Source organism: Phaseolus vulgaris, chromosome 9, assembly GCF_000499845.2.
Source record: "Phaseolus vulgaris cultivar G19833 chromosome 9, P. vulgaris v2.0, whole genome shotgun sequence".
NCBI classification, from domain to species: domain Eukaryota; kingdom Viridiplantae; phylum Streptophyta; class Magnoliopsida; order Fabales; family Fabaceae; genus Phaseolus; species Phaseolus vulgaris.
In genome coordinates this window covers 21,004,373-21,022,881 of record NC_023751.2, presented here as the reverse complement: position 1 = coordinate 21,022,881, position 18,509 = coordinate 21,004,373, and the positions used below count along the sequence as shown (strand labels likewise).

The 18,509-nt window shown below is 34.6% G+C and overlaps 3 protein-coding genes across 4 annotated transcripts; 2 read left to right on the top strand and 1 right to left on the bottom strand.

The window, feature by feature from the left end:
* Positions 1–1,495: 1,495 nt before the first annotated feature.
* LOC137823169 (uncharacterized) lies at positions 1,496–4,727 on the bottom strand. Of its 2 annotated transcripts, XR_011083074.1 has the most exons (4): positions 4,392–4,549; positions 3,197–3,439; positions 2,002–2,083; positions 1,496–1,850 (listed from the first exon to the last, which is right to left on the bottom strand). XR_011083074.1 is itself a non-coding variant. In XM_068628320.1 (3 exons), the coding sequence occupies exons 1-3, from the start codon at positions 4,407–4,409 to the stop codon at positions 1,803–1,805; spliced, it is 309 nt and encodes a 102-aa protein (XP_068484421.1). In that variant the 5' UTR covers positions 4,410–4,727; the 3' UTR covers positions 1,496–1,802. The 2 variants fall into 2 exon arrangements, 1 of the variants encoding a protein (XP_068484421.1); XM_068628320.1 differs by lacking the exon at positions 2,002–2,083 and having other exon boundaries at positions 4,392–4,727.
* A 2,666-nt stretch (positions 4,728–7,393) lies between these two features.
* On the top strand, positions 7,394–12,989 carry LOC137821149 (ABC transporter F family member 5). Its single transcript, XM_068625608.1, has 9 exons — positions 7,394–8,713; positions 9,413–9,754; positions 10,154–10,294; positions 10,398–10,577; positions 10,705–10,860; positions 11,275–11,376; positions 11,462–11,590; positions 12,536–12,640; positions 12,753–12,989. The coding sequence occupies exons 1-9, from the start codon at positions 7,859–7,861 to the stop codon at positions 12,846–12,848; spliced, it is 2,106 nt and encodes a 701-aa protein (XP_068481709.1). The 5' UTR covers positions 7,394–7,858; the 3' UTR covers positions 12,849–12,989.
* A 1,768-nt stretch (positions 12,990–14,757) lies between these two features.
* LOC137821711 (uncharacterized) lies at positions 14,758–17,530 on the top strand. Its single transcript, XM_068626437.1, has 5 exons — positions 14,758–14,952; positions 15,099–15,516; positions 15,611–15,848; positions 16,390–16,591; positions 17,126–17,530. The coding sequence occupies exons 1-5, from the start codon at positions 14,857–14,859 to the stop codon at positions 17,240–17,242; spliced, it is 1,071 nt and encodes a 356-aa protein (XP_068482538.1). The 5' UTR covers positions 14,758–14,856; the 3' UTR covers positions 17,243–17,530.
* The last annotated feature ends 979 nt before the right edge of the window (positions 17,531–18,509 follow it).

Here is an 18,509-nt window from a genome sequence, read left to right as displayed (position 1 = left end):
TTCATATGTTGATGAATGTATTTTACAGGAGCTATCTTAACTCTCTTCATATTCTAAATGACTGGTTTGGGTGTGGTAATAAATATGTTATAATTCTTTCAAGAGCAAGTTCTGGTTTCGTTTTGCTTGTTTAAGTCAGTTTGAGAGATGGGAAAGGTTGTGTTGATGGTGCAGGTATAGCTGAAGGGGAGCAGAGTATTAATATTATAAAAGAAGATGGAAGTGTGAATAGATGGTGGTCTGAAGATGCTGTTGTTTGATGAAGGTGGAGATTTAAACATGCTCTAAATCCCTCTGGAGCTAGATAAAACCAAGACTATCTTTGGTGGTTTCACGCATGGTTCTTTTGCTGCTACCGATGGTGTTGTTCAAATAGGTGGTATGATAGGTCTTGGTTATATATGAAAATTTTGGAGAATGTGTTCTGCTACACAAAGTATGTCTTGTTAGAGCATGTAGTAAATTACTTTTTGGCTTTTGAAAGCAAGTTATAGTTGCTGGAGTGTGAAGGTTTTTGGGATACTGTTTTAGAGTTTACCTATTTTGCTGTCATGATTAGATTGTGTTTAGAAGCATAGACTTTGTAAGGGATTTCAAACAGGCTTTTTACATGATGCTGTAAGGGGTATGTTTTGTCCAGGCATCTTAGCCCAGTTTGGATGAGTTTGTATAAGGGTTGAAACACCCCTAAAGTGTCCCATTTATTTTAATTCTTTAATTCTTTGAAAAAAAGAAGAAAAAAGACAATGTATTCAGTTTTAAAAAATATTTATTTTTGGATAATAAGTCCTTGGTATATAAGATGTCCCACATGCGATAATTGGTGGTTATAGAGTTAAGTTATCGGTGGTTATAGAGTCAAGTTATTCTCCACGCCGTTATCCACTAGTACATGATAATTTATTTTTGTAATAATTACTTTAAAAGCACATTTAATAGGATTTTTAATGAGTTAATTCTTAACATAATTTTTAATGATTAAAATGTTAAAATATTTATATAAACAGTAATTTTCTTTAACAAAATTGCAGGCAGGGGTAGAAGGCAAGCAATGTGATACTGATCTATTTAACAATTAAGGGTATGTTTGTTTTTTCTTGTAACCACATTCAATGAAACTTTTCCACTTTTCTTTTTGTTTTTTGTTGTAACCACATTCAATCAAACTTCTCCATTTTGTTTTCAAGACAAAAACGACGAATAAAAGCATACAATTGTCACGTTACTTTGAAATTTGTAATTAAGGTGAAACAAACATGAACTTGCATACAACTACAGTGATTGTGCTGAAATGTACGTGGTCCCCCAACATGTGGATATACGCCAAATAAACGAAACCAACCAGGATGAATAGCAGTAAACATAATTCATCTTTGTTTGGAAATGATTGCAGATTACTCTTGGAGACACCTTAATAAACCGATACTAAAACTGAAAGAAGGAAATCGATTCGGGACTGAATAATGAACTAATTGAGGAACAAGAGCAATGAAAATTTGAAGCTCAACAACATTGCTATGCTGGATTAAATTATCATCACATTTTGGACCAGGTGGTACAGGTTCAAAAGTTGCTGAGAGCGCGATTTACATGATTACCATCTTCACCTCTAATTAGATACACAAATTTCAAACTAAGATGCAAGTAATGTAAAATCGACAAATGAAGATTAAGGCTTAAAAAGGGGTTTGCTTTCCTAAATCAAAAACAAGTACCAAGTAATGATCACCAAGCGCAAAACAATACTTGTTCCTGTCCATGGCCTTAGGCAGACAAAAAAAGCTTCTAGATTCCCAGCAGCATCAAGCTTTTACGCAACAGTTGAAGTAGCTCAGGAAACTCCTCCTTGTCTGTCAGGGAAAAAATCAAAGAAAGATGCAATATTTAGACCCCATATATATCCTACTCGATATTTGGAGTATCTACTGAATGAATACGACCTCAAAGTACAACTATATTTTTTTAATCATAAATGATCATCATATTTTATAGCACTCTTACCAATGAAATGAATGCAACTGCCCCAACATTCATCCATGTGCAGCGACTAGAATTGCGTGTTGCCTTAGCAAATAGAATATATCTACACATAAATATTAATGTTTACATCCTTTTCAACCTAACCACCGCCCACTCAAATTAGTGCAAAACATTATTTTAAAAAAGGAAGAAGATTATCTCGGATATATATATATATATATATATATATATATATATATAATTCCCTCTAATGTATAATCTAATATATCCTTTTTTTCCTTGGGTTGAAAAATATTAGTATATAAGCTTCTGGTGACTACTTTCGCTAAAAGAAGAAGATGGATTACTACGTGAATTTGTCATCAACAGGCAGGCCTTAGTGAGCTTTGTTGTTTTCTTATGTTACTAGAGCTTACTTGGCAAGATGTGTCACGCCGTATGGTATTTGTCTTTGTTTTACACTTTTCTTTGATAAAAGGTTTCCACTTTATTATTCTTCTCCCTTTATCTCTATTCTCTTCAAATCAAGATCAATATTATACAAATATACAGTATGGTTGCTAGAAATGTCGAATCCTACAGATTTATGTTTTATTGAATTTTTTGCTTTCCATCGTTTTTTCTTCAAATATATTTTGGCATTGAAGGGGCAAGAGAGACGATTGAAATGTCAAGTTTAGTTTATTCCTTATTTGTTTTTAATCCAACCCAATGAAGATTTGAGGCTAGGTTTCTTTTTTACACAGATATTTAAAGAAGAAAAATTGATTAACTGGAAAAGAGGTAAATGAAATAAAATAGATATCAGTGTAGAAGATTTTTAAAGGAAGAGTAAGAAAAAAAATTGATAAGGAGTTCTCACAATCAACTCAAGACAATTTAAAAGTCATTTTAATTCACAACTTGACTTGATGGACAAAAACAGGTGATTAGTGTGTTTAAAACTGCAACCTATTTCAAATATTCTTACTCCACCCATTAAATAAAAGATGCAAGACACAGTCATTCCCTAAGCTGTTAGTTATTGCAGCAATCAGTGCGAATTATATTCCCAAAATAACCACCCACCAATCCCCTTAAAAAAAGACTTACAGGCGAGCAATGGTGGTGACTACTTCACCATGGATGAATAAATTTTTAGGAAAATTTAAATAGTAGCTAATACCGTAATATAGCTAATAACAAAAGGAATGATAAAGCTGGGGAGGGATCTTACAGTTGGAGAGCTGGTTTGGTGGTAGTGAGGGTGCTGGTGCTCATCACTGTGGACAGTGTTTGTATTGTTAGTGGTAGAAGAAGCCATCAGTTCCTCTTCATTACCCAGACTTGCCCTTGAAATATTTGTCTTGTTTTGCTTCCTCATTTCCCGAATTTTAGAGAAATCCAGTGAGTAGTCTGGCACTTGTCCCTTCTGATCCCAGTCCCCAAACTGTGGCACTGATAACCAAGGAGCATTTTTCTACAGTCAAAAGATTTATGGGTTAGATGGTTGATCAACCGTAACAAAACTGTCTTTCGTCATAATAATAAAAGAGAATAACAATACAATAAATGACGACACAGTAAAACGGTTTCACAAAACACCTGTTTTTGACTCCTGTCCAAAAGAACCATTACAAGCATCTACATCTACCAATGCCAATGTGGAGGCAAAGTTTATTAACTTCACCATACATTTTCAGCAAAAACATAGCATGTAATAAATTCCTATAAAAATACCCTTAAGTGCACGACAGTCAGCACTCAGCAGAAAGCTGTTTCGAACTGTGAACACCAAGTCACAAGCAGCAATCTCACAGTTGCACTAAAACACACCCTCTACTTATATTCATTAGAAGTAATTTACAAGATAAAAAAAAAAACTCGTTAGTTTCATACAAGAGACAAATAACGAAAAACAAAGATAGGCAGTTTCACGGCTGCTGTAAAAATTTAAAAACCCCAAGTACTCTTCCATCTCATAATCCATTTGCTTCTGAAAGGGATTTACAATTACTTGTACTACTGCAACACTAATATCATCATATCAAACTTCAAACACAAAACAAATGGATAAATTAAATAAAACAGAGTTTAAAGCGAAATAGTATTATCACTTATCATCATAGTCGCGTCTATTCACGAAGCGCAACAAAACTTCAATAGCAGAAGCAAGAAAAACGACAAATACAACTAATCAAAGTATGCGAATGATTTTCAACGACCAAAACAAATTAAAAATCAAACAAAATGAACTAGCTGCGCGTGGTACTAAGGTTTTCAGGCCGCAGCTCGCAATTCTCAGGGAGCGGAATTGCAACGAAACAAAACACAGGGAAACATGGATTCCGAGCAACGACTAGAATCGTTCGTTCCGTTTGATGTTCGTTTCAGGGCAAAACGCAGGCGTTTAGAGAGAGAACAGAACTTACCTCCTTACTTTGCTCCATCTGAGTGATTTCAGATCTCGAATTAAGAGAGAGAAAGGGTTTGAGAAATGTGGCACAGCCTTTTCTAACCAAATGAAACGATAGATAAGCATAGCTGTTTCGGCATGTATCTTCTCTATTTATACACCACAAAGAAAATTCATATTCCTTACCTTTCTTTCTTAGCGTTTACCAATTTTCATCAAATCAAAATAACATGTTTTATTATTTATTAGGAACACGCTGGTAAACCAAAAAATAGTTATAAAAATATAGGCTTCTCTTTCATATCTATTTAATTTAATAACCAAAATGAAACATTTTTTTTATATCTAAGTTATGCTTAGTTACCTTGTTGGAAGTATATAACTATGTACCAGATATCTTTATTTCATTTATTATTGTTTTAATTGATTGTACCTTCATTCCGTGTTGAAGCACCCGCCACTTGCTTTCTCTTTTCTAGCTGTCTTACCCTCACAAAATATTCTCTCCATTTCGAACCCACAACCACAATTATACTTTATTATTCACCAATTTTTCTGTGTGGACATTTTCATTTCATAATAATTAGTATTCAATATTTTATTTTAATTTAATGTTTTATATAATGGGGACCAGTGGATTTATTTCTTCTGCTTCAAAATTAAATGAACAATAAAGTCGTGTCTCGACAATGACAGATAACAAAAGAGTTGCAAACATTTTTCCCAAAAAAAAAATAAACTTATAAAGGAACAATCATTGCCCAAACAAGCAGGTAATGAAACTATGGTGTAAAGAACATTAATTATTAGGTTCAATTTTTCTTTCAACTTTTTAATTTTCAATTATTTGAACTGTGAACTCGTGAATTATTATACTCATCATGGAAATAGTTAAACAAGTTGGGTACCGTGGAAGGAAAACTATAGTATGAATATAGCAGTATTATTTTTACTTTTATAACGAAAATTAGTTTTATTGATCTATTGTTTAAAATTTAAGAAGGAGTTGATTTTTTAATAAGTAAACTATCAAAATAGTAAATAAGAAATTGAATATATACTAAAAGGCATTACAAGTTAATAAATAAAAATATTAATTACTTTTATTTGTACGTACAACTTTAATAACAAATAAAAGCAATCGAAGAAGACGTTTCTTTTATTGATAATAATAGCTACTTTTTAGATGGCGTCTTTTGAAAGCAAAAAAAAAATTACATAGAGAAAAAACTTATTTGAACTTTGTAATTACATTTTTTTTATGTTCATTTTTTTTTACTGTGCAAGCCATTTCAAATTCATCTAGTTGTTAATGTTAACAAAAAAACTAACATATACTGATAAAGTGTTGAAATAAAGATGATATGGGTTAGTGTCTATGTTAAAGATGATTTTATGTTTTTCTCTACAATTTATACAAAATTTATCTATTACTTCTACACTAAAAAATCTATTCGCTTTAATTCTTATAGAAGTACTTTTAGATGCAATTTGGATTTTGTCATTAAAAAACTTGACATTGATGTGACACTTGATATCGTCAAATTAATAGTTTTAGATTCCATATAAGTAATTTTTTAATTTTTTATGTTTTAACATCAAACAGTCTTTTCTATTTTGGTTCACTTGTCGCCGAACATTAGGCTCAAGATCCCTAACTCGAAAGAGTTGGATCTGGGTTAAGAGGTTGACCTAAAACAAAGGAACTCAAATTTTTATTTCATAAAACAATTTCAAATTAACAAAATAATATATATCAAAAAATTAGTAAAATTTTATTTACATATTTTTTAATTAGTTTTAAATGAATTGATTTTACAAAATAAATTAACAACAACCAAAAATATCTTTTATTCAATGTTTTTTTGGACGATGGTTCTTAGGATAGACTTCTTATTCCTACACCCCTACGTTTTTCTTCCTGCATCCCCATAATTTTGTAAATCCCAAAACTGATCTTCATCTTTTATTTGAAAAAACTGGAGTTTTTTAGGTTACTGGATATTGGGATCTGGGAGTGTACTACGAAATCATCAATCTGGAAGTGATTCGTGTTCTTTTTCAAATAAAGGGGTGTTTCGAAAGCAACTTGTTGATTTCTGGATTGCTGAATCCGAAATTTTAATTTTGTTACGGATTGATGGATCCGGAAGATTACCGAATTCACCAATCCAGAATATTTATGGATTTTCTAATCTGGAATGCAAAAAAATAAATGCGGATTTCCCATTCCGTAAAATTACCGAATTGCATTGTCTGGAAGAAGAAAGAGTAGTGTGGGTCTTATGTGTATTTTAGAGTTTTTAAAAAATAGTAGGAATATTTTTGTCTTTGCATTACATTGTGGGGGTGCAGGAAGAAACTGCCCTCAAGATATGGTCACCCAAAGAAAATACAAGGCTTCACCAATGTTTCTTCACTGTTTCTTCCTGCAACTCCATATATTCTTTTCTCACCTTCATAATTTTTAAAAAAAAATATTTCTCTGTAATATTTTTGGATTACGTAATTTGAAAGTATTTTTTTAAATTCGTAATTAATTTTTGAATTATATAATCCAGAAATTTTTTTCAAATGCATGATTAATTTTTAAATTATATAATCTGAAAGTTTTTTCTAATATGAGATTAGCTTCCAAATTATGTAATCCATAAACGTTTTTTCAAATGTGTGTCAAGATTACATAATCCAGAAGCTACTTTCAAATTCAGACTTCTAAATTATATAATCCATAATATTTTTTTAAAAAAAAATATATAATCCGTAAGTTATTACCGAGTCCGAGATTAACTTTCAGATTTTGTAATCCAAAATAAGGAGTGACACAAAAAGAATAAAAAAGTATTTTTCATGTTCTATATGGGATGGCAGAAAAATATATGGAGGTGCAGGAAGAAATAGTCATGTTTCTTATGGGCTGTCAGTTCGGCCCATAATAGTTGGGCCAAGACGAAAGGGAGCAAAATGCCCACCATGATATTGACCCCCAATAATAATGAACAGAAAAAAAAAAAGATCAGAATTTTGGTTGTTCACGGTGGTGGATGTGAATTGAAGAGAACGATGTGAGCCACAGAAGGAGACACGCGTCACAAAAACGTGAGGGCCGTTTTGAGCTACTCTTCACCACACACGGTCCATGTTCTTCCAGGATCCTTATCTATCTGAAATCTATGTCCGATTTTTCTATCTCTCATCTGGTTCTGGCCACAATAAATTCTTAATCCAAGCCTACCAATTTCTTAATTTTCCTTATTCTTATTCTGCCTTTAAAAAATAAAAATATATATAATAAGCGATTATTCTCTACCCAACAGAAAGATACAGAAGAAAAGCCAGTGAAGGAACCGCAAACGTTTCCAACAGCGCGCAAAACCGGTTTATGGGTTGAAATCAGGTTCAGCATTTGCGGGGAAGAGAACTCACACCATATCTGTTCTCACTCCTCGATTTCGATTCTCTGAATTTTCGATTCCCTTCAAAATGGAATTGGCCGCGAAGCTTCATCACTTAGACCTCACCGGCGCGGTCATTTTAGATACACGAAAGCCCTCCGTGCTACGCCACCTTCCGCCACGCGTCACCACCAGAGCGAACACCAACAACACTAACATCAGCACCAATCTAATTTACACCAGCCGCTTCTCGGGCCCATTGCGGCCCAGTTCCGCTTCCTCTTCGGGCGTAACAACTGTAACCGTCGACGACGACATCGAGTCTCTCTTCTCCGAAACCGTCTCGGAAGAGCCGCGGCGCGGGAGGAAGCAGCAGAGTGGAGGCGCGTCGGGCGTGTCGTCGGGGGTGAAGCTGGAAAACGTGGGGAAGGCGTACAAGGGCGTGACAGTGTTGAAGGACGTGAGTTGGGAGGTGAAGAAGGGGGAGAAGGTGGGTTTGGTTGGCGTGAACGGCGCGGGGAAGACGACGCAGATGAGGATTATCGCTGGATTGGAGGAGCCGGATTACGGGAACGTGATAAAGGCGAAGTCGAACATGAAAATCGCGTTTCTGAATCAGGAGTTCGAGGTCTCGCTGAGCAGGACGGTGAGGGAGGAGTTCATGAGCGCGTTCAAGGAGGAAATGGAGGTGGCGGGGAAGTTGGAGAGGGTGCAGAAGGCGCTCGAGGGTTCTGTCAACGATTTGGAGTTGATGGGAAGGCTTTTGGATGAGTTTGATTTGCTTCAGCGGAGGGCTCAGTCTGTGGACCTCGATGAGGTTGATGCGAAAATAAATAAGTTGGTGCCTGAACTTGGCTTTGCTCCTGAGGATTCTGATAGGTTGGTTGCGTCTTTCAGTGGAGGCTGGCAGATGAGAATGTGTCTTGGAAAGATTCTACTCCAGGTACGCTTGAATTCACGTTGGATTGTTCAGAATTGCTTTGCAATGTTGAGGTAGATTTGTGCAACTCTAACTAGTTTTATAGTTAGATAAAAATGTTTGTAGTAACCTGTTTTAGTAACTTATTTTTAGAATGAAAACATCCAAACATAAATCCCATCACTTTATAATCAAATATAATCTAAATGAATTGTACAAACATTTGCCATCGGTTTCATGTCGCAAAACATTGGATCCATGTTAAGCTGAAAGCAACTATTTGTATGTTTTAAGAGTGAAAACATCCAAACATAAATCGCATTATTTCAAAATCAATTTTACAAAGGTTTACCGAGCTATCCAATTAGTTAAAGTGTATGATTGGTTTGATGTCTCATAACATTACATTCATGGTAAGCTGAAAGCTACTATTTGTAGATTTTGCGGTTTATTTTGGTTTGAGCTGAAAGATTTAGAATACACTATACGTAATGCTAAAATAGCCGATCCAAAATACATTGATATTTCACAACAGGCTGCTATTTTTGTCTAGGTTATGTATATATTTGCACCTTGACACAAGCTTCGTTGTCTAGAAAGGAATAATTCAGTTACCTAGGTGATAAAATTTCTCAATGACTACACTGTTTTGTTGTGTAGACGATGTGGGTTTGAGTGTCACAAGTGTTATTGATAAGAATAGGAATCTGTGTTTGGTTGCAGGATCCTGATTTGTTGCTGTTAGATGAGCCTACAAATCACCTTGATCTTGACACCATTGAGTGGCTTGAGGAGTATCTTAACCAGCAGGATGTGCCGATGGTTATCATTTCCCATGACCGAGCTTTCCTTGATCAACTGTGTACAAAAATTGTGGAAACTGACATGGGTGTCTCCAGGACGTTTGAGGGAAATTATTCGCAGTACATAATTTCAAAAGCAGCATGGATTGAGGCACAGTATGCTGCTTGGGAGAAGCAGCAGAAAGAAATTGAGCACACAAGAGACTTGATCAGTAGATTAAGTGCTGGAGCAAATTCTGGCCGTGCTTCGTCTGCTGGAAAGGTACATCAAGAATCTATTTTTCCAATAGCTTATTAAAAGGTTGTGCATGGATGGTTTTATATTTTACATGTCCTTCATGCTAGAGTTCTCTGGGCTTAAAGGGCAAGGTACGGCAGGCTTGTACACTTTATAATACCTTGGGAGAGTTCATAATAGCGTGTCAAGAATCAACTCTCCCAAAAGCTTAAGCTAATTGCTGAGAGTTCATAAATGTTTTTATTCTAACAATGTATAAGCAACATTAAGTAATAGGCAGTTGAGATGACAAATAAAAACAATGCTTGTGTTAACTGCTTTAGATTGGTTGCATTGCATCCTTCTGTTTCGAATATTTTAATGTTATGTTGTTCTTCTTTTATTTGCTTAAAAGGTTTTCCTTTCTTTTTTGCGTGGCAACAGAAGCTGGAGAGACTCCAGGAAGAGGAACTGGTGGAGAAGCCATTTGAACGCAAACAGATGAAAATCAGGTTCCCTGAGCGTGGACAGAGTGGAAGATCTGTTGTAACAATTAAGAACTTGGAATTTGGCTTTGAGGATAAGGTTAGATATCAAGATCTCATTATTGAAAACCTTAGCATTAAAATGTGGACTGTCTTTATGTCCTAGTTATATGATATCAACTGATCATGCTTTTCTGTGCCAGCCACTTTTCAAAAAGGCAAATCTTACAATTGAAAGGGGAGAAAAAATTGCCATTATTGGTCCAAATGGATGTGGCAAGAGTTCTTTACTGAAATTGATTATGGGTTTGGAAAAGCCAACTGGGGGTGAAGTTTTGCTTGGGGAGCATAATGTGTTACCTAACTATTTTGAGCAGAATCAGGTGTGCCACTTTAATCAGAGAAATGTTAATTGTAATTAAACTGATGAATTTGCTCTCAGTTCCAGTTTTTCAGGTCACAATTTGCGTGGTTAATAAATTTTTAGTGCTGACTTCATTTGTTTAACAGGCCGAGGCACTTGATCTAGACAAGACAGTGCTTGAGACAGTAGAGGAAGCAGCAGAGGACTGGAGGATAGATGATATTAAAGGACTTCTTGGGCGTTGTAATTTTAAATCTGATATGCTTGACCGAAAAGTTTCACTATTAAGTGGTGGTGAGAAGGTAAATTCAAGATTTGTGTCATCCTTTTCAGTTGACTTTTATTTGACATTTCTGAGCCTTTAGATGTTTGAAATGTTATTGCTTGAGTAAAAGCTTTGAGATGATTGCATTTGAAGAAATATATGAATCAAGAATAATTGAATTTGTTAAATGATATTATTAAGACATAGGCTCCAACCTCAACATTAAGACATTTACTGGGGGTGATTCCCCATCGCATTAAATGTATTTAGTAGTCTCAGGTGTCATGGACTGTTGTAGCATCAAGATTCTAATTCTTCTTGTTCGTGATTTACTCACGGCATATATATAATTTTTAATTTGCTAGTTGCATTGCAATGTTCCACTCTTTCTCACTCTTTGCATATGGTGATGCAAAATTATTTGGATTTATCTTGTCTTATGTTTTACTAGGCACGGCTGGCTTTTTGCAAGTTCATGGTAAAACCATCCACTCTGCTTGTGTTGGATGAACCAACCAATCACTTGGATATACCTTCTAAAGAAATGCTTGAGGTATGACTCTCTTTGTCGTCTGCTTTCTCCTTATGAAAAGCTTTTTGTCACGTATCGGCCTAATAGTATTTAATTCCTCCCACAGGAGGCAATAAGTGAATACGAGGGCACTGTTATCACAGTATCTCATGACAGATACTTCATAAAGCAAATAGTTAACAGGGTCATAGAAATTAAAGATGGCACTATACAGGATTATGCAGGTGATTACAATGTAAGTTAATCGATCCCTTGATCCCTTCTCTACCCCTCCCTGTCTTATTGAGTGTGATAGTAAGCTTTTTATTTTTGTTATATATTTTAATATTGGAGTTGGATAAAATGGGTTAGCTTTATTCACGATACAGTTGGTCCTAGGAACTCAATGATCATCAGTAATTAATTTTTTAAAAACTTGTTGATGTTTGAATCATTGACAGCGTTTTGGAGTTTAATATTATATTGGGATGATTTTGGATGCCTAACTGATCCTCAATTCTATCATGGTATCATTGCTTGGTCCTCACTTCTCTAATATGTTATTCCGGTTCCCTATTCGATTATCTTGTTCATGTATAGTATCATCATATATCATATCTTTATTAGGGTAAAAATTGTAAAATACTTTTTCCTCTCGGATTTTTTTTAAACTTCTTTTTGGACCCTCAGATTATTTTCTCATTTAGTCATTTTAGTCCTTCCTGTATGTATTCTATTTCAATTTCATTTCTCAGCTAAGGGACTTGACATTTTCACTAACTTATTAGGATTTTCAAATTGACAAGGTTTCAAAAAAGTAAAATAATATAATAAAGCAAACAGCCTTCTGGATCCTTTTCTCGTTTTGTTGCAGTCCTTCTCCCCACAAGTGGAAGGATGTCGGAACCAAAATAAAAGAAAGATATATGTAATGGGCCAACATGATACTGGGAATACATCTAATGCGGGATCAAAATGAAAATAACTCTATTGGATTTGAGAGGGTCCAAAATAGTGTTTTATTTTATTCTTAAAATTTTATGTTTTATACTTTAAATTTATGTTCATATAATATTATTATATGGTAACTTCGTGATCATGGAATTGTAATATGTTTGCTTCAGGTACAGTCGTTTAAATTTTCTTATATTGCATTGGCTCATTATTGGTTTTAACATGTTTGAATCTAAAAAAATTGCAGTATTATTTAGAGAAGAATCTTGATGCTAGGGAAAGAGAACTTGAACGCGAGGCAGAACTTGATAGCAAAGCTCCTAAAGTGAAAGCCAAATCCAAGATGTCCAAGGTGAACTTTTGTTAGTTATAAATACTTAAATTCATGAGATGGGGCGGTTACTACCAGTATAGCAGAATTTATAAGTAGTTTGTGAATTCATTTATTTTTTTTGCAATAACAGGCTGAGAAAGAAGCACGGAAGAAGCAAAAGGTGCAAGCCTTTCAGGCAGCAAAACAGAAGTCTAAAGGTGTGAAAAATGCGAAGAGATGGAATTGAGTGAAGCATTCCAATGTTAGACTAATTTAGCAGAAGGTGATGTAGCATATTTGGGTTAGCTACACAGCCTTTGTATATTCATGTATCAATTGACTAACTCATTTACGGGAAATATAGAAGGTTGCTACCCCATTCTTCCCATCTTGTGTTTCTCCACTGCGATACCACGATACCAATTCCTTTTGGGTAGACGTATATATAACTTTTCGTTTGGAAAAACATTTTTTTGGGCAAATGCATCCGGAATGTATTTTTTTTTTTTTTATCTTTGGTAATTGGAAAGTCACCTATTTAGTAATGAAATTTTACATTTCAAATTAGAAACTGTCCATTTTCAGGCTTAACAATGTGGCATCTCCCTTTAACTTCTGCTAATGTCTTGGTCTATTTTTCATTCTGGAAAGTACTCATTCTTGACTAGGAGATCATCCAAAAAAAATAGAGGAAGAAATACCCATTGTTTTTCACTATTAGAATTGCCTGTGTTTACAAGGCCAGTTCATCCTAATATAAGATTTAGGCTTTATTTTAAATGTTAAAATACGTTCTTAATATAAGATTAGTTTTATTAGATTGACTGTAATAAAAATAATTTTATGTATCAAATTTAAGGGAAGTAAAAATTGACTCCGTCGTCTCTCACCTACTATGCTCCCCACACTCATCCATTGGTAAAGAAGTTCTGCCTTCTCCATACTAATCTAGGCCATTCACATAAAGGACTAAGACAACTCTATAAGACTTCAATAACATTTATTACTCATAATTCCATCCTTGAAAATCTTTTGTAGGTTTGTCACCCATTCTTTCGGATATGAGACTTATAAGAGCAACCTTTATAATGAGATCTATGCGGAATTGACACAACATATAGTAACATAGTGCAGGAGGAGACCTACTCAATCCAAATAAGAACAACTATAAAATTTAATTTTTTTTTTCTAATAATTTTTTCTCTTCTTTCACCATTTACGACACATATTAAAAAAATGGCTAGATTGGAATACAGTAAAAAAATCTTTTAATCTTTAAAATTTTGACAATTAAAATAGGATTATATTATATAGAGAAGTATTTACAAAAGAAGTGTATTTGATGATAATTTTAGTTGAGGATGTATTTAAATTATTATCAAGATTAATTATAAAATTTTAATTAAAGTTTCAATTTTCTCATAAATTTTTGGATATTTTTAATTGAGTTTCTATTATTTATTTTGGTTTATTGAATACTCATAATTTTTATATTTTTAATTAAATTTGATATTTTTTTAATATAAAAGATATTATGACTAATATAAAATGACAACTAACTTTTATTACTTTTAGTATTTTTAATGGAAACATGTTTGATAACAAGAGACTATTGTCATCACTTACATCAATAGTGGTTATGACAATGGTCTCTTAATCAAGGTCATAAGTATTCGATCTCAATATTTAAATAATAGGATAAATAGTTAACTTAGTATGTATAACAAATATATTTGGTAAATAAGTAATTATTTACATAAAACATAAAAGTTATTTATGATTTTACATTAAATGCTATCTCATTTTGTATAATCATACTATTTTTTAATACATGAAAACAAATAATGAAGATGACGATACAAAATAATAATCACAATAAAAAAAATTAAATAATAATGATTCAATTAATATATATATATATATATATTAATTTGATTGAAATGTTTTTTTTTAGCATAGATTCAATTGAAAAATCCCAAATTTATAAAAAATAAAAATTTAACTAAGCCAATTAGAAATTAAAAGAAGAATGGTTTAATCCTTTTGACAAACATAAAAACTGAATTAAGTTTTTTAAAAATAATAAGTAAATCCTATAAAAAAAAGGATAAAATTAGTAATTTAATAAATAAATAAATTCTAGCCTTGTAAACCCAGACTAATTATGGTTGGACTTAACCCTACTGAAGCTCTGATAAATGTCCTTCTGTTTTGGAGCAAGAAGAAAAGAAGATTGGCGGAAGAAGTAGAAGATTATGATGGCAGCAACTTTTCTAGGCATGCCAGGCCCATGGGCAGAGGATTATCGCGAACCATCTGATCCTTATACAACTAAAATCGGAGGACTCCCTGTACACCCTTAACCCTTCTCTTCTCTTCTCTTCTCTTCACTCACAACTACTTTTCCAACGCTAAATTCTTGTTAGTTTTTCAATTCTGTCAAATTGGTTTTAATATTGCGGTGTTTTCGTTGAAGTGATTTGAGCATTTCTGACAGGACTGGCCCCTTCCCATAAACGCCGATTTGCTACGCTGCGCCGCGTGCTCCGGCCAAGTCTGCTTGGTGGCGCAGGTTTACGCTCCCCTTTCTCAACACCGCACCCTCTTCCTTCTCGGTTGCGTCTCGCCCGAATGCGGAACCGCTTGGCGCGTTCTCCGAGTTCAGAACATTGTTGACGTGGACTCCTCTCAACGAAAACAACTTCCGTCCGACGGTGAAGTTCCGTGTGCCAACGTGTCGGATGACGAAGACGGAGGTGACATGGATTTTGAACAACTGGGTAAGGCTCTCTTTGAAGCCGGGACTGCGGCCTCCAACACCAAGCGCAAGAAGCCGCGGAAAAAACGACAGAACAAGCCCCCTTTATCTTCTCTACATCCAAAAGTGACAGCTTTTTTTCAAAATGACGTGCCTGGTAATTGTTTGTGTAATTGGTAGTTGCTAATTAGTGCAACTCTAATGTTTTTTTATTTATGTAATTGGTTTATTTGTTGGGTGGTTGTTTTCAGTGGTGCCCTGTTTTTATATATACGCACAGGAAGAGTCGTCCTCTGTGGATCTTAGTCCTATATGTTCTAGCTATTCTTCACTTTCTCTCAAGGAGAATGGAAGTGATGCCGAGGATCCTTCACAACCGGAAGAAGCCTGGGAAAAGGAACATTATGAGTATGATAAAGCTTTGACTGCTGATAGAACTTACCTCAAGTTCAAGAAACGATTGGATGCATATCCTGAGCAATGTTTTAGGTATGAACAAATGATAATTTGGAGTAGACTATGGGGTCAAATGTGATGCCCCCCTCCCCAATGTTGATTAGAATCTCAATCCTTGTTTTAGTTTGAGTTACTAGAGCAATCGCACCTGGGTGATAAAGTTGGATAGAGTTTTTATTGGAGTGTGTGATTCTGATTTGGCATTAAGTATTGGTTGTAGAATTATTTGTCAAAAATATATAATTTCTCCCAGTCATTGTAATGATTGGGAGTTGCCAAAGTTGCACCTGAGCTTGGCTTTATGAACAGGCAATAATAAATATATAAACCAACTGACTCGAGGAAGTTGGATAAAGTTTGGGTTTTTCCATCCATTTTTCTGTCTCCCTTTAAAGGGGGAAGCATAGCAACTACGGTTGTTAAATACATTGATTGGTCGTGCGTTCGAGCTATCATTCAATTATATATATTTTTCATAGCATCAGATCTTTGATATTTTGGTTTTCTCTGCTCTATCCCCCCTATCTTTCTCTCCCCTTCTGTGTTTGGGGCCTAATAACATTTGTTTGTGTAGATATTCGTATGGTGGGAGGCCCATTTTAGCTGCAGTCAATGAAATAAACCCTGGTAACTGCAGACTATGTGGCAGACCAAGACAATTTGAGATGCAGCTGATGCCTCCATTACTATACTTCCTTCAGGAAGCTCTTGGTGAAGGAAGACATTTGGTGGAAAAGTGGAATTGGATGACCCTTATTGTATATACCTGTTCCGAGGTTTGTATTCTTCCGTTGCCAACTGGTCTACATCACAATTCCTTTCCCATTTATAAGTTTGAGAATATAAGAAAGGCTCTCGGGTGATAAAGCTGTTAAATGGCTATTGTGTCTTTAGTGTCTACCCGGATAGTTCTGTCAGCAAGATGCTCACAGATTAGGAAATGCAGATTGAATGGGAGTATAAGTTAGCTTTGTTTTGTTTGAATAAAGCACAGCAAGTGTTATCTGTGGCGGAAGGCCAAAATTCCTCAATCTAAAGACACCATTGTGGTCTATGACATTGCTATAGCAGACCTCTCTTAACAAATTGCTTGTGGTAGTTAGTTAGCAAAGAATCTGCCATGACAACCATGATGCTGCCAATTAACATCAACGTGTACAGTTGCAGAGAACTTGGGTTTTATGTCTTTGAGATTTGTTCTTTATTTCATGCATGGATGTAGGGTTAAATCTTTTAGTGAATGATATGGATATTGTGAATTTGTCTTATTGGGCCTATTATGTTTTAATTTATGTCTTTCTTTTTCTTAGAGTTGCTCTGTAGAGATTGAACAAGGAAAGTCCAATATGGGATGGATGGTAGCAGAGGAGGCAGTTGTAGCTCAATGTGAAGAATCCATGTTCGTTCAGCCTGGCTTTTTCTCATGATCACTGGTGTTGGTGTAAACAATGCAATTCATTTTTCAGAACAGATATATAATTTTGAAGTGTTAAAAATGTTATAGGTTGATCAAGAAAAGGAATTTGAAGAGTGTGTTACTTAGTATTGGAGTTGTATTTACAATGAAGATTTGGTGTGGTGAACTTGTGGCCTGCTTCACATACCATTCATGCCTTGAGCTCGGGAGCAACAAGATGAATGTTGCATTCCCGGCCTTCCGCGGCCTTTTTTAATTTGTTTATAATTTTGAAGCATGACTTCCCTCGGTTCTCAAATCGACTCTTGTGAATTCAGTGTCTGATTCGTTTGAATTTGTAGATTGCTAATTTTCACTCGTGAGCATATGTAGTCCATATCATAGTGCTATGATATGGACATTACAAGCTGAACGCAGAATTTAAACAATCAAGATCGATATCTTCACAGGTGATAATAAAGCTGATATGAGTACAGAGGATCCCGGTGCTAAATCTGATTACTCAGTTACTAGAGCTGTCAAAAATTGGCTTCTGCCTATCTGCGGTTTAATTCGGCTCATTATGGGTTGGTCTCTTGGTGGTGAATATCATGTGACTCACTGATAAGTGAATTTAAGAGAAAATGAGTTTCACTATCACGGATTGTTGGTTAGTTAAAATTATAATACTTTACTTTTTTTTTTCTAATATGAAAAATCAAACTAAATTTTAAATTACTGGAATAAATATGAAAAAAAATTATCATTAATATTCATATAATAGTCATGACATATGTTAATATATATAAAATAATACGTATAAATATAATTATAAATATCATATCCGAGTGAGAACTATTCATGGAGATGGATTGAGGAAGACTCACGTCCTTGTATTTGTTGATTTGCAAGGAAGTGAAGGCGTGCATGTGCTAGGAAGATGTAAAAAGGAATGCTTCGCTCTTGTGTGAAAGAAACGGAAAAAAAAGTTGGTTGTACATGCATGAAAATGTAAACCCTAAATACAAATGAGTTCATTTGCTAGAACTTTAAACTTTCGTTCTTCCTTGCCAAAGTTGGTGGTTGTGATTATTCATGTGAGTTGAGTTTGTGATGGGTTTGGGCCTTCATTGTCAATTTGTTTCCTTGGAATTTTTATATGACTGGCGAAAGTTTGATGGAGGAAATGGAACAAAAATAACTCCAATGGAACTATAGATTCCTTGAAGGCGCATGAAGTGTAAGAAGAGTGATTGGTTGTGCCATATCACTTGGAGAGGTGAAGAAGAAGACCAAAT